At 43.6% G+C, this 16819-nt stretch overlaps 1 protein-coding gene across 2 annotated transcripts in view; it reads left to right on the plus strand.

Annotated features, from left to right (window-relative positions):
- The first annotated feature begins 5703 nt into the window (after window positions 1–5703).
- The window catches only part of ADAMTSL1 (ADAMTS like 1), a 683211-nt gene continuing 672095 nt past the window's right edge, over window positions 5704–16819 (plus strand). For both annotated transcript variants that reach the window (XM_043515182.1, XM_038403598.2), the window contains exons 1-2: window positions 5704–5998; window positions 6658–7464. In XM_043515182.1, coding sequence (XP_043371117.1) covers window positions 7378–7464 — 87 coding nt within the window. In that variant the 5' untranslated portion in view covers window positions 5704–5998; window positions 6658–7377. The remainder of the gene's footprint in view (window positions 5999–6657; window positions 7465–16819) is intronic.

Below are 16819 nucleotides of genomic sequence, written 5' to 3' on the forward strand. Positions count from 1 at the left end.
CAGTGTGATCATTTAGTCTGATCTCTGTATAACACAGAACTTCCCCAAAATAATTCCTAGAACATATCTTTCAGAAAAAAAAATCCAGTCTTCCTTTTAAAATTGCCATTGATGGAGAATTCACCCATTCACCACTTCCAATAGTTATCCTCACAATTAAAAATGTACCCCTTATTTTCAATCTGAATTTGTCTAGCTTCAACTTCCAGCCATTGGATAATGCTATATCTTTGTCTGATAGATTGAAGAGCCCCTTATCAAATATTTGTTCCCAGGTGGGTACTTATAGACTGTAATCAAATCATCCTTTAACTTTCTCTTTGTTAAGCTAAATAGATAGACTCCAGGAGCTCAGTCACTATAAGGCAAGTTTTCTCATTCTTTAGTCATTCTTGTGGTTCTTCTCTGAATCCTCTTCAATTTATCAACATCCTCTTTCAACAGAGGACACCAGCAATGGACACAGTATTCCAGAAGCAGTTGCACCAGTGCTCAATACAGAGGTAAAATAACCTCTCTACTTCCCTTGTTTATGCATCCAAGAATTGCATTAGCCCTTTTGGCCACAGAGTTGTACAGGGAGCGTATGTAGAGCTAATTATCCACCATGAGCCCCAAATCTTTTTCAGAATCATACTTCCCAGGACAGAGTCTTCAATGCTGTAAATATGGCCTATTTTCTCTGTTCCTAGATATATGCCTTTACATTTAACCATATTAAAATATATGTTGTTTGCTTTCACTCAGTTTGCAAAGCTCACTCTGTATCAGTGACCTGTCTTCTTTATTATTTATTATTTAGTATTCCCCCAATTTTTTTTACATCTGCAAACTTTATCTGTCATGATGATATGTATTCTTCCAGGTCACTGATAAAAATGTTAAATAGCATGGGACCAAGAACCAATCCCTGCAGGACCCCACTAGAAAGATGTCTTTTCAATGTTGTTTCAGAGTAGCAGCCGTGTTAGTCTGTATTCACAGAAAAGAAAAGGAGTGCTTGTGGCACCTTAGAGATGAACAAATTTATTTGAGCATAAGCTTTCATGAGCTACAGCTCACTTCATCGGATGCAATTCATCGATGAAGTGAGCTGTAGCTCACGAAAGCTTATGCTCAAATAAATTTGTTAGTCTCTAAGGTGTCACAAGTCCTCCTTTTCTTTTTTGTTCAATATTGATTCCCTGTTCACAATTACATTTTGAAAGCTATCAGATAGTCAGCTTTTAATCTATGTAATGTGTATCATGTTAATTTTATATCATTCCAGTTTTTAATCAAAATGTCATGCAATGCCAAGTCAAACACCTATAGAAGTCTAAATATATTTTGTGGTGCAAATTCAGAACAATGCGGGGTTGTCACCACGTGCCCTGTAACCTTGGGACTCTCACAATGCTTTGCTGCTGCACCTCCCATGCGGGCCACTCAAGCAGCCTACCAGCTTGCAGGTCACACCCTGAGTGTCTGTGTGCTAGACAGCCCTGATTCAGCAGCAGTGACCCTAATAGCCTGGCTACAGCCCCTCTCTGGCTTCCACCAGCCTTGGTTATTATTTGCAGGGTGACCCTAAAACACTCCCAGTCCTGCATATTCTCAAAACTACATGCTCTGCAATGTCCAGCTCTCTCCTGGACAATTCAGAGAAATCATATGGTTCATTGCTCCTGTAAAGAAACAAAACCACATCACTGTTTATTAACTTAACTGGGGAGAATACACCCTTCCTTTTAAATACCACACTGAGTTGCTTTCTAGTAAAATAAAACAAATTTATTAATCATAGGACATAGGTTAAGTAAGGCAAGTAAAAGGAATAAATTTAGAAAGGATTATAAGCAAATAAAAGTGAAATCATGCATCTACAAGTCTACATTTTAATTTAGCAAAACACAGGCTTTTTTCAAGATCGTTTCTCTCATCAGTCATTTTTCTTCCCAGCCACAGTTGACTTTCCCTCAGTCAGGACCTTTTACAAATACAAGCTGCTGGTTTCCCTTGTCATCTTAGGTGAAAGATCTTTGCTTACCCAGGTTTCTCATCTATATTCAGTTCCAGACACTTCATCACCCTTCCACACCCCCTTGGTTGAAAGTCTCATCTTTTTCAGCTTGCGGCTCTGTTCCCTGTCTGTCTAGGATGGATGACAAAAATGGTTTCTGTCCTTGCTTATATTTTCCATAGCCCAAGAAACTTGTTGCAGGAGGACCTCATGTTGTTTTTCCCTTCCTTTGGGCTTCCTATCCCCCTGCTGATTTCTATGTAAATGAAGCTTCCAGTGTATGTGGTCACATCATGCTTAATTTACATAGGAAACAGGTAGATAGCTGTGACATTCTCTCCAGTTTGGGCAAGCTGTAAAACTTAATATCTATCCATAATTCCAATAATTATCCATAATTCCAATATATGGTTGTGATACATACATGTCACAGTGATATTAATCACCACTGTGTCATTAGCTTTCAGAAACGACCTCACTATGCACTCTTATAATACAATAATATTGTATACAACTACTGGATTCAATTACTTATCACTTGAGGTTCATCCCCATCTTTATAGACCAGTAAACCTTTGAAATTGGTTTTTCTGAAAAGTAAAACCCAGACCAAACTTCTCTGTCCCGCTGAATGTAGATGCTATGCTGTCTTCTCCCCCTCTTGTTAATGGGAGGTTGGCCTCCACACCTTGTTACCTGGATGGGTCTGTTTACTGCTTTATATGAAAACTGAGGTAAACACACATTGGTTTGTTTAGGACAGACTTGTTTAACAACTCCCCGACATACTTGATTCATACTTGATAGTTACAATTCCATAACCCTTCATACCCATTGAGTACATGCATCAAAAGAATATTAATGATCAGTGAGTTATTAGTTTTCAAATGATACCTCACAAGGCACATTTTGTTCAAAGATTATTACAATGGTATGTAGGGTGTGAATACAGGGATGCTTAGTGGCATGGTGTGCCATGCTAATTTTTTATCATTCTAGTTTTTTAATCAAAATATCACACAGTACCAAGTTAAACCCCTACAAAAGTCCAAGTATATAACATCAACACTATTATCTTTATCTATCAAATTCATAATCTCATAAAAAGATATCAAGTTAGTCTGTCAGGATCTATTTTCCATAAACCCATGTTGATTGGCATTAATTATATTATCCTTGTTTAATTCTTTATTATTTGAGTCCCATATGAGTTGTTCCATTATCATACCCTGGATCAATGTCAGACTGACAGTCCTATAATTACCACGGTCATCATGAGGACTCAAGGTTATTGTGTTCTAAATAAGAGTGCAGCCTGCACAAATGGCACACTTGGTGGGGGAAAAAAGCACTTTAATACCATGCCAAACCACATGGCTTGTCAAACTAAAGGTCTGGCTGAAATTGACACCATAGTTCTTAACCTGACTCAGTTCCCCTGAACAAGAGGAGTCACATAGGCATGAGCCTCTTTATCTAAATCCGGGGTTCTCAAACTTCATTCCACCCTGAATCGGGAGTTCTCAAACTTAATTCCAAACCTTCTGTTTCCCAGATTCAAGGGCTGCTGCTGAAGGAGTTTTGGTACATTCAGTTGTCAATATTGTTCAAACATTCCCAGAGATCAGGGATCAGACTTCACAGAATATGAACAATGAGCATCCTCCTACTCTACCTCATGATTAGAAATCATCTTGCCAAGTGGCCTCATGTGTGATTTAAAAACAGAAGGCAAGACTGTAACCTTTTCTGCTATGTATCACTGGAAAAAATGGAGGGTGGTTCTAGGCACAGTAGCAATGTATCTTTGTCACCAAAGCAAGAGTCCAGCGTCCTTTGTATCAGAAGCTGCAGAGAGATCCAGCATGGCCATATAACCAGTAGCTATAGCGCTACTATCCACAGGAAATTTACTCATGACCCTAATCAGGGTGGTCTCAGCTCCAGATGAAAGCCAAAGTAGTCTAAGTGCACCTGAATACCCACTGCAATCTCAGTCATCTTTCCCAAAAGGTAACATGTGAGAGTTGGCAACAGCGCCTGTGCCATGCTATTATCACATTATTTATAACATCAGTAACTGTCAACAAAGAAGGAGTTTCCTGGTATTTAATGTCCACCTTGGTTTTGCCTTGAAGCCTCAGTCCCTGTTTCAACCAGTAATTTAAATGCCAGGAAATGCCCTCTCTGTTGGCCATTATTTCTTTAAGCAGATAAGCTTATCTGGCAATATGAAATCTGCTAGTGAGGTAAACAGCTCATGGGTGTCATGTTCTGTTCAGGCAAATCACTTTTCTTGGACCATGCATTTTCTATGGCATATTTCCATCCACATTATTCCAAAGCTGTAGGAGTTTCAACCTCAAGAATTATGTGCGAATAAAAATAAGAACTGCAAACAAAGTTTACATATTCACTCAATGGTATTTTTTTAAGTAAATAAGGGAAGTTAGCAGTTTATTCACTGTACACACACTTAATGGATTTTATATGGGTGTATTTGAATAAGCACTTCCTATTTTTAATTTTAGCTACTGTATTTTAGGGGGATGTTTATCATATGAACAACAGATTGTAGAAAATTATTAGATGAAACAAGGTATGAATCCCAATAGAAAATAGTTGCTAGGAATACACATTTAAATCTAAACATGAAAACCATCTTGCTTTCTCTTCATGGGGCAAAAATACGTCTCAACAATGGCTGACATAATATGTAAAAGATGAAGAAAGATGAGGCAGTCTTTAATCCACACCCACATACTGCTTCATCGACATATAGTTTTAGTTAGGATTCCCGTATGATGTATTTGGTTCCTCGACGAGGTGTGCATTTTCCAGGGATAATCCGAGTATGTAAATATTGTATGCCCAGATGCTATGGGAGCATTCACATAAACACATGGTGGCAGCTTTAGAAATGTGCACAATACAGTTTCTTGTGGTTTTGGAAGATACTTATGGGAGATACACTGAACCTTTCACAAGCTGCCAACACAAATTCATCCAGGTTGATATTCCTGTCTGATTGCTAGTTTGTTTTGCGACTTTTCAGTTGGCAGATGTGTGACTGTATATTCAAACCAACATTTTCAAACCTGAGTGCCTAAAGTTAGGCTAATAAATCCATAGGTAGGCACCTGACTAGAAATGGCTTGACTTTCAGAAGTCCTGAGCAACTGCTGTGCTGACTTCAGTGGGATTTGAGGCTAATTTGCACCTCTACAAATCAGACCAGGTCTAATTAAGTGCCTATATATATATATTTATAACCACTTTGAAGACAACAGGGCTGCTCACATAATTGTAGTTAAGCATGAGCATAAGTGGTTGCAGGCCTGGGACTTTAGACTGCCATCTGGGAATCAGATTCTCCATTGTCTTGCATGCTGTGTAGTTATTTACACCAGTGTAAAGTGAACATGCAAAACTACCATTCTGATCTGGTAACCATATTGAACAGGTGCAAAAGACTCCACAGGGAGCAGGCAGTGATGATTGGGGACTGGAGTGCTTCTTATGAAAGTATCACCAATGAGAACAGACCAGGAGAATCTTATTCCAAAGCCTATCCTAGCCTTGTGCTTATCATCTGTCCCATATGAATTCAATTGGACTACTCACATCATGCTTAAAGCTAAGCACTTGTGTAAGTGTTTGCAGGATCACAGTCCTCCTTAACTGACTACTACTCTTTTTTTAAATATTTGTCTGACTAAATTAGCTCAAGAACGCATTGGAATTAATGAGACTGTATACTAGCTAAAGGAGAGATTTTGTTGAATGATAGATTCCTATTATATCCATCCTGCCAAGAAATGGGAAGACAAATGTAATCCTCTAGAAAACTTCCTGGGTAAAAATGTACTCTGTAGTAGAGAGCTTTCAACACCACCACCAGAGGAAATATACCAGAGAAAAAAATATCTACAAGAGGAGACATTTTAGGAAAGAAAGAGGGACTCTCCTGGACTGCTGTAATGATGAAAAGAAAATGTGAGTTTTGTTTGGAGAGCAAAACAAAATACTGACAACAGTACTGTGTCTTACAACAATAGGGCCTTTGCCTCTATTCACAGGGACAACTAGCAGGTGTGAATTGGTGCAGTGATGATAAACTGTTCTATATCTTAATATGCATTTCCCTTGCTGATAGAAACAATATTATAGGGTCAGTGGATTCCCCAGTTACAAGTTTCTCTGCTGAAATACTATAAGGTCCTGGCTCTCAGAGGCTCCTGCCAGACCCTTGTTAAAATTCCATTACCAGACTGCAGGCAGGGCAGCCAGGGGATTTCCCTGCCTCCCATGGGAATTCACCACCTCTCTCTGCATGCTGCTAAATATTCCTTACAAGACAGGAGTCTCCTGGGATTTTTAAAAACACTTAATAGGAAATATTTGGCCTTTGATTTGCACCAAGCATCAGCTAATTTAAAATAATTTCCTGGGCTATGATTCCCTGCATGACTTTAAACTCCTGGCTTTTCCTCCCACCCAACCACACCAGTTGAACACTGGTCTAGGGGATCCATGGCAAGCTAAGGATTATTTGTTTGTTTTAAACAGGAGCCCCTCGTTAGACTATTGACAGCAATATCACCCGATTTTCCTTTTGAAATTCTAGTTGCAGTTTCTCATTTCAAATACTACAGGACTGGTGAATTTCCTCACTTGGAATCCCGAAATCCTACTGGATCTGGAGTTAATCCTAGTGACGGTGTCTGGCTAGGAATGCTGTGGGATCCAGTTGGAATCTCAGATTTTTTCAGGTGAAAGGCAATAGGATGAATAGCTCAGTTGGGGGAGGAAGCCTCCAGAGCTGAAGTGGAGGAGAGTGACAGTGGGCTGGGAGGTGGGTGAGATGAAAACCTCAGCCCTCGAGGGAAAGCGGCGGTGTCTCTTTAAGGCGCGCAAGGTGGGGCCAGTCCCTCCCCAGCCAGCCGCCCGCTCAGCAAACTTATAAATTTAGTAACAATGTGTTTTAGGCGCTTGGATCCTGAAATTAACACCACCACCGCCGCCGCCGCAGCAGCAGCTCCGGGCGGATCGGTGTCTGTTACTCTCCGCCTTCTAGCAGCCCGGACACGAGGAGGGGAGGAGCAGGGGGAAGCGTTTCAACACATTATCCTGCCCTCCTGAGCCAGGACAAGCAGCACCCCCGACCACCCCCCCCCCTTCACACAAGGCTGCCTATGCCCCATGGACAGAGTGCCTTGCCACCAAGGGAGAGCCACTGGGAGCTTGAGCTGCGCCACCAGAAGGGAAGCGTGAGCCGGAGCAGCTGCAGTCGCCTCTGGACGGACTAAGGCAGGAGGTCCGAGGTGAGGCGGGGTTTGCTGGCCGCTTTCCACCTCCCCCGCCCCGGGGAGAGGATGTCAGCGCCAGGGGGGCAGCGAAGCTGGGCTACTATGAGCCCCATCCTCTCAGCCACCTTGTGGCTCCTGTGCTCCGCTACGCAGGTAAGAGACGTTGCTTCCCCTTGCTTCGGCTAGCGCTGCGCTCTGCAGCCCCCCGGGGGCGGCCGGGCACGGTTATCTCAAGCCGCCCCCGTTACCGGGGGGCGGCAGCCACCGCCGCAGCGCCCGGCTGTTCCGCGCCTCTCCCCCGGCGGGCGGCCCGGGCATCGCGCCGCCCGCAGCAGGTTCCGCGCCAGGGCGGGCGCGGGGCGGCTCGAGCCGAGTCCGGCGCGCTCCAGCCCCCGCGCGCGCTTGGCGCCGGCCGGGGTGGCTCCCCCCCCGGCGGTCCCGCGTGTGCCCCGAGCGGCTGCTATCTGGGCAGGTTTGCGGGCTGGGCGGCCGGCACCTCTTGGCTGCCGCCGCGGGAGCAGCCGGGCTTGGGGCTCCTGCTCTCCTCACACCTGGCCCCAGCGGGGACTCTTGACTCCCGCGGGCACCGCGTGGGGCAGGAGCCCCGCACGCCTCCTGGGGACAGAGCCGCAATCTCTGCGGGCAAATGCGGGTCAGGCTAGGCCCCTCAGCTTTGACTAAGGGCTGGGAGGCCTATGCTCTCCTCCAGGCACCCCGTGGGGCAGGGGTCCTCCTCCCGGGGCAGGACAACCGGAGCAGCACCCCTTTCACCCCCTGCCTCCAGCCCAGGCGCCAAGTGGCCCTTCCTCTTCAAATGTACCGTGCAGGGCAGGAGCCCCTTCCTCGCCTGGGGGGTAGACACGCTTCCTGGCTGTTGCTAGAACCACCTGTAGCAGCGGGTAAGTGGGGGCACCTACAGAGGCTTTCTTTAGGAGTGCCACTGTGGGGCTGGAAACTCCCACGCTGGTGGGTGGGATGTCATCAGGTCTCGGCTCGTGCTGTAAAAGAGGGGAGCTGTTGTTGTGGGGAGGCAGGCAGAAAGAACTCTGGGTTAACAAAAAGTGAGCATGCAGCTAACTGGTTTTGTATTTGTATATGTAACATTTTGCTGATATGTTGCGTGTCTTGTTTAAGAAAACCAAGAAACGCCATCAAAACAAACTCTAGGCTGTAAACACGGGTCTCCCAAGGGGGAGTGCAAATGAGCCACCTGTGGCCAATGGCAGTAAGGTTGCTTAATGCACTACTGAAAGGTGGTGGATACTGCTTGGATGAAAGTGATACAAGAAATTGTATAGGACAGCTTAGATAGACAGGGTCCCTGTACCAAATGTTTTAAGTTCTAGGTATGGTGCCACAATGGGTTCCCCAGTTCTCAAAAGGGCCTTTATCAAACTACAGAGAAGAAATAATAGTCAGTTCTTACAAACTTGTGTGTCCAAAACAGACCACTACCTTCTGCAGGCTTATCCCCTCCCTTCCTGATCTATAGCCAGACGCACTAGCATGCATCAGTGATGGCTGATTTTTGTGCAATCACTTTTTATAAATGGCCCTGTATTACAGTCATGCTTTCCTAGCAAAGGTCTTTGAAACTCAAATTGAGGTTAGTTTTATAACTCTCAGGAAGGGAGGATGAGAGGGTCTTTATAATAAAAATTGCGTACTATTAAGCTTTGCTGAATGTCAGGAGTGCAGGTTTTTATTTTGTGGGGAGGAAATGTTTCCAAGTAATAGAATAACTTTGGTAGTATCCTGTCTGTGTTTTCAAATGAGTGTTTCATTTTCTGAGAGCAATGTGCTGAAGTGGGCTGTGTCAACGGGTTTCTCATGAGTATAATTTACACCCACTTGCATGCTCTGCAAAGTAATTTACTTTGCTTAGTCATGAATTCACTGTCGCAGAGATTTTACTTCAGGGAGTGTAGTTAGGGGGAAATAAGATAGGGGATCCTCATTCAGTGCTCTTGGGACAACAGTTGTTGAAATCACTTTCAGCTGTATATGTGAATCTTTGATCATTCTGTTTTTAAGGTATCTGTTAATTTCCCAGGCTTGAGTAATAACACGGAGAGGTCTGTGAAGAAGATCATAGTCACAGACAAAATAATGGAAGTGTAGATGCAGAAGTATGATCCTCTCTGGACTGGCTCGTAAGTGCATCACCAAAATAGGCTTGGGCAAAATACTACTATTATAGTATTGGTGCACTTACATATTAGCCTGCTTAGGTAAATGTCTTCAGATTGCACCATGATATGGAAACTGATGCTGGAAGAGACTTGTTTTTTAGAGACAAAGTAAGCCCTGCACCTTATTCTACAGGTTATTAAAGCCACATTAGCCTGGATTCCCTGGTGGAACTCCTGCCTACCCCTTCCTTATCACCCTCCTCAGCCCTGCTCCTAGACCAATCAGATCTGCCTTGTGACACTTGGTTCTGTCCCTGCTTATCCTGCTTCTGCACACCTGCTCTCACTCTGTTTATCTGGGTCTCAGCTTTCCTCTGCTTCTAAAGCAACTTTTCTTTGAGGGGATCAAAGTAACTCCTTGCTTTTTGTATAAGGATTTTTTTTTCCAGATTATTCCAATCATGTCTCAGAGTCCATGGAGTAGTTCTACAGGGCACAGAGGGGCTGGGTTAGAGCTGCAATAGAAATGCAGTGAAGTTTTCTTTGGCTCTTTTGTTGAATATTTAACTCTAAATTGAAATTCATTTAGATACTCAATGTAACAACTGAAGTAGTGGAATTTGGCATTGCCTCTTCACCGTATGGCTGCCTTCGATTTTTACAGTTAGATGGTTTGCATTGGGGCCACCCCAGCGCACTGTTGCTGTTTTTTTTTTATAAAGTGCTAGCAAGAGTCCGCAGGTGAGGATCAGAGCCCCATTGTGCTAGGCACAGAACACACACGCAATTAAAAGATGGCCCCTGCCTTGAAGAGTTTACAATGTCTTGGCATTGCATAAATAATGTATATATTAATATTTGGGTTTTTCTGCATTAAATGCTATCTTGACCATGAACCAAGGGTTTAAATGGCATTAAAATATCATGTTTTAGTAAAAGTTAATATGCAAAGCCCTCTCTCTCCCCACATTGATATGAAAATAAAATTGAACTGTTTATTGGGTTTAATAAGATTCCCCCAGGAATTATGAAGGCTGGAAGTGTCAGGTAACAGAAAAGAAAGCAGATTTCTGACTCCTGAATTTTTGGGAGCAAGAAGCTAAACTGAGTCTTTAACTTCATCAAAGTATTACGCTGATGGTGCTGGACTCAAGATCTGGATTCAATTCCTGGCTCTGCTACAGGCTTCCTATGTGATTTTGGGAAAGCCGCTTAATCTCTTTGATGTTGTCATTATACTTCCTGTTTCCCCTCTCTGTGTTGTGCATTTAAATCGTAAGCTCTTTGCAGGCACTACATCTCGGTTTGTGCTAGGTGCTGAATGTGCACAATACACTGATCCTTATTGGGGCCTCTAGGCACTATAATAAAATATTAACAAGTGTCATAGGAAGCTATTCTTGGGAGTGAAGGACATCCTTTTACTAAACATGTTTGTAGTGTAGTAACATTACCCTTGTAGTGTAGTAACATTAACATTGAAAGCCACAAAAGATGACATCTAGCTTTGCCTTCTTTTCCATGCTATATTTACTTCATGCTAGTCTACTCCAAGGACACGTTGATTTGTATTCCACTACACAGAAAAATGACATAATTAAAAACTAGGTCCAATTTTAAGTAGGGTAACTCACTGTCAATTGAGACGCTTTTGCGATCCATACGTTTTGAAGACTAGGTTCACATTACAATTAGGAAGTTAGTTGGATTGAAAGATTAAACAACTTCAGCTTTAAAACATATAGGATGTTGTAAAGACAATTTTTTCTCCAAAAATGACTTGGAGACAGAATCCTATGAGGATAGCAAACTTAAATTACTTAGGCAAATATCAAAATGTCCCTCTTGATTTTTTTTTTTTTTAAATCTTTATTACAAAGCAACATAGCCTTGGAAATCATTAGTATCTATCAGCGTAATCTGATGTACGTGTATTGTGTGAATTATGATAGTATTTTGTGGCCTGGATCAAGGTTCTGTGATGAAGGTGTTGTTCAAATGCATAAAAAGATGCTTCTTGCCCTGAAAAGCTTACAAGCTAATTAGATGTTTGTCGTCTTCTTAGATGACCCCTCTTTTTGAGCTTTACAGCACAGTAGTTTCAGATCTTGTTATACTATATGATGGTGTGAGCCATGTGGGAGAATACTTTCTTTACAGCAACATCCATTAATGTATGCGGTGCTAGTAGCACTTCCTGTTAAGGTTGCCTGACGATTTCAACTATGAGACTGTTTTTAGTTGCTTATAATTTTGCTAAACTTAAACTGAGCTGAAATTTTCCATAAGGGGTGTCTGCCTCCGGCTGATTTTTTTTGAAAGTTTCGCCAAAACAATGGAACTATTTCAGAGAATGAGGTTAAGAAGACCTAAATTGTCTTGTCACTTAAAAAAAAATTCGGGTGGCTCTTCTTTGAGAAGCTTTGGAGCAAGGCCTTGAAATTTGACAACATGGTGACCATGTGTCAGGGATATGCCTTTTGCCATTTCTGTGAAAATCCACCCAAATTTTACTGAGTTATAAGGCTTGTCTAAACTACAGCTGTTAGACATAGGTAGACATAAGGCAGTTTACATCCAACTAATTATGTCAGTACGCTACAATGCTGCTTCTGCTGAAGTAAGTGGCCCACTACACTGACATTGTAACTCCACCTCCATGAGAGGGGCAGCGCTTAGGTCAATGTAGTTAGGGTGATGCAGTGTCGGTGTAGATGCTGCATTAGTTACATTGGCTGTCAACTCCAAGTGGGGCTGATAGCTGGAGTCCTCCCCTCACCACCCTGGCAGTGACCGCCTGAGCAGTCAAACAGATGTGGGCTCACAGCTGGGCCTCCACCATGCCCCGGTGCTGAAAGCGTTAGCAGTCAGCTGGGCACAGGGCTCTCCTAGCTGACAGCTCGAGTTGTCAGCACTGGGGTGGGTTTGGGGGCTTGGGCTGTTAGTGCTGGGATGCGGGGGAGAGGGGGCTAGGCTGTGAGCCCCATGCCTGGCTGACAGCTGAGGCTGTCAGCCCCAGGGCTGCTGGGCTCCAGCTGTCAGTGTCCCACAGTGCCCTACTGCAGTCAATGGAAGCCCTCCTGGTGAGGATATACACCATGGACAGAAGGAGCAAGTGTGGACATCAACCTCCTCTTTAATTGCTGTGGTGGCTGTACATCAACTTAAGTCGGTTTAATTTTGTTGTGTAGACAAGCTCTAAATCTTTGAAAAATCTCCATTTGTATATGCCCAGCAGAGACTTCTGAGACTTTAGTTGCTAAACATTGAGAAGATTCCGTCCTCCCTAAATAACCACCAGTGCCTCACAGCTCCTAATGCTGACGAGGCTGCTCATGCAGCATTGACAGAGAGTGACTGAGCAGGTTTCATCCCTTCATAGCTATTATGTGAGGCAGAACTTCACATGAATCCCCCCTTGGCTCCTCCAAGTAAGTGTGCTCCAGCCCAAGCCTACAGAAGCAAAGTTGGACTTTCCTTATAATTGCTGCTCTGGACTGCTTTAGGCCAGGGTGGAACAGAGAGCAGGGAGCCTGCCTATTCTGTTCTCACAAGGACCTCACTGCTGGTGCCCATGCAGCCTGAAGGAGAAAGCTGCCTGGCCTGAATGCAGAGGAGGCAAGAGCCAGACTTTGGAGCCTGGGGGAGGAAAAGGAGTAGATTGGGACAAGGAGCCTGGTGAGACTGGGATTGGAGGAAGGAGAGACTGGCAGGGCAAGGAGACTGGCATAGGGAGGAGAGGAACTGAGAACTAGTTTAGAGAGGGAAGGGAAGGTTTTGATGGAATGAGAAGCTGGGGGAGGGGAAGGAGCCTGGAAGTGGATGGACAAAGGCTGGGGACCAACTGGGGTGATGGGAAACAGATCGTACAATGAACGAGGGTGCAGGAGGAAACCTGAGACTAGCTGGGTGCAATTCCCCGTTCCACTCAAATCTTCCCTACCCCAGCTCCCTCCTTGGCACTTTCCCAGGCAGATGGCACACAGAGGCTGGAGTCCTGAGTGCTGCAGAGCTGTGAATAATGGGCAACTTAAACAACAAGGGTTCCCTTACTTGTTCCTGCCCCTGGGTGGGGCAGGGTCCTCTCCTGCATCCTACTGGGGAGCCTGGTAAGGAGTGCTAGGAAGGCCTCAGTTGGCTCTTGCCAGTCAGTGCCAAGTTGGAGCTTTGCTGCTTTCTGCAGGGTTGAAACTGCCTGATCCATGCACCATTTCCTGCAGCAGGTCAAAGACTCCCTTTGTGGAAAGAGGGAGTTAATCATGTTGTTCTGCTTTTCTCACAGCTCCCACGCGCCAAGCTCAAAACTGAAACTAAACCAAGTTTCTTTGGCTAGGTCTATACTATAAACTTACATGAGTAAAACTGTGTTGCTTGGGCTGTGAAAACTCCACTGTTCTGAATGATACAGTTATACCGACATAAGCCCTGGTATAGACAGTGCTATATCAATGTGAGGGCTTTTCCCGTCAACATAGCTACTACATCTTGTGGATGCAGATTAGGGAAGACGCTCTTCTGTTGATGTAGTAGCATCTTCATTGAAGTGCTACAGCAACATTTTAAGTGTAGACATATCCTTGTCTCTGAGTCAGGCTGTCCCCACACCCTGAAAAAGCTGAGCAGCCCTGGCTCAAAATTGGCTCATCAAACTACTTGTCCAGTTGACTCAATGCAAAAATCTGCATATTGGCTTCAGCAAGAGTTTCTACTCCATTCTGTCCCCATCCCTGGCTCCAAGCATGATGGGAAGTGGTGTCAGGGTACTCTGGTAGCCATTACAGTTGTAGTCCCTAGGATAGGACCCCCCACTCCCAATAGGCTCAGTCTGGCACTCCAAGAGCTGGCAAATGCCAGGGGAGTTTACATTAGGAAGTGTGAATAAATAGAAACTAGTTCACCCACCACTCAAGATACCAGTTGAATTCTTTGTAAATGATGGCCTACAGCATGCCTAACTTTCTCCTCTCCCAATTGATTTCTTAGGACAGAAGGGATCTGTGGATGGGTGCTGTGAAATTCTATCCTAATCTTAGTTGTATGGGCTTCTTCATCCTCTGACTGATTTATTTTACCTGTTCCAGAACAAAACGCTTCTGTCTGCCCTCTGGGGTTAGGGATGGAGTTGATCAATGAATATGGGCAAGATTCTAAAAAAAAAAATGTATTTAGTGAAGTAATATCCCAAATCCCACCTGTGATGGTAACCTCACATAAAAGATTAGAAAAACTATATCAAGGAAAGTGTTAGCCTTTTAATCTCTCAGCAGCTCCTAATCTGTCTTTGTCTGATAAAAGGATGATTATGACTCTCCTGGAATGGGGAAGATGTTACTCAAAGGAAACATTTTATTTTGCACTTCAAGAACATCACTACTTTTAATTACAAGAAAGAAACAATATTTCATTGAGCTAAGAAATTCTTTAATTTAAATTGAAAGGAAGATTTAGGGATTTGGCTGATTCAAATTTGGTGCCCACACTTGAAAGATGTCTCTTACTTGTATCCTGTCTATAATAGATTTTTACATAAGCTGAATAATAATAAAAACCTTCCACTCTGGCCTTTAAATGAGTTACAGTCTCAAATTGCACTGGCATTAGCCCTCCATTGCTGCAGGTGCTGAGGAAATTAGCCACATCGACAATATCCAATAAGGGAATAAAGGGAGGGTAGAAATTGGCCAATACTGAAAATGACAGTATACAGATACAGTACTATATAGAGACTGTGTGTGTGTGTGTGTGTGTGTGTGTGTATATATATATATATAGAGAGAGAGACCATATATAGATACAGCGTGGAAAATAGGTGTGTAAATCTAATATCAGTTTTTTATGGTCAACATGCACATCTGATCCATAGACCGTGCATGATTTATACAGAATTACAAGGATCACATTTTTGTACAGCAGAGAAAGTGTGCAAAAACTAAATTCAAACATCATAACCTGGTCTTCAATCTCTAGTTTTTTTTCAGACAAGTGAATTGTGGCTGTTGCAAGGATATTATCATATTTGTCTAATTTCCTTGGCATAGGAGCAAATTGTATGTGTGTACTGGATTTGGTTCTGCACTAGTATCTTCAGGATTCCTATTTCAAGATGTCAGTGCCATAGAGCAAAGGGTATAGTATATGGTGTTGCTCTTCTGTATTTCTATCAGTAGATAGGTTAACAATATTGTCACGCAGATAGAGCACTCTGAATCTGCACATATCTTAGCTCCCTCACTGTTAACTGGAGCATTGTTTGTGAAGACCATGCTCTTCAGGAGTTAAAAGTGACCGCATCAATTTTGCTAACCTAGGTTTGGTTAGTCTTATTGCTCAGGGTAAACTTGTGACCTCTTCCCAGGCTCCCACTCATGGCAGCCATGCAGGTGGCCCCTTGCCTCAGATTCTTTCTTGGGTCCCCAGTAGCTCCATTCAAGTTTGTCTTATAGTCCACCTACACAGCTTATTAACAAAACATAGTGCAAAGAATCCATAACAGTCTCAAAATATACTCCATGTTACCCAAGTGCACTTAATTCTTGTGCTCACCATACCCCCAGTGTCTTCTGTCACAACTAGATTCCTTATCTAGTCTCTTCCATTACTCTGCTAGGAAACCCATTCCAGTCCTTCCTTCTGAGGTGCAACCCTGCTCTTCCCACTGGGAACTCCCACAGCCTATCTGCTGGGAATACCCCTTGCTTCCCCTGGCCCGGTCACTGTTCCTCAGGGTCCAGCTCTCCAGCATGGAGTCATCAGTGGTAAGTCCCTCTACTGCTTCCCCACTTCCTTCTGGCCTGGAGCTATCCAGCAACCCCTTCTTTCTACTCTCCTGCCTTCAATCTTCTCCCATGAATCACTGTCTGTCTTGGGAAGCTCTCCTCTCCTGATTGACTCAGTCTGCTGTGACTCCCAACTAATCTTGTATAGCCTACATTTTGCTCCATCCTCTTAATTGACCCAGCTGGGAGCACCTAGTGTGGAACAGGAGAGCTAAGCCCAGTTTCATGTGATGGGCCAGCTGCCCTGTTCCACCCAATTTCTTGTCCACCCAAATCCTCTCCCATGAATATAAACAGATTCTTTGTATTAAACTGCAGTTCCACTCTGGGAAAAAGTCTTTTAAAATAATGGCCAATCTCTACATGCTCTCTGATGTCTAATGCGGCTGCACAGGTACAATTGAAGACATAGTTTGTTCTGAGGGATATTTATTACCATTGCTGATGCTTGAGGAAGACCAAATTCAGCTTGGTTGTTGGATCAGATTGAGGTAGTGGCTGTAGCTCTGGCAGGTAGAAAATTAATATGGAGACCTAATAAATGTGGAATGCCATTTTTTAGAGATTTTTTTTTCCAAAATAGGTCCCTGATTTAAGGCT

The sequence above is a fragment of the Dermochelys coriacea genome, chromosome 5 (assembly GCF_009764565.3).
Source record: "Dermochelys coriacea isolate rDerCor1 chromosome 5, rDerCor1.pri.v4, whole genome shotgun sequence".
NCBI classification, from domain to species: Eukaryota; Metazoa; Chordata; order Testudines; family Dermochelyidae; genus Dermochelys; species Dermochelys coriacea.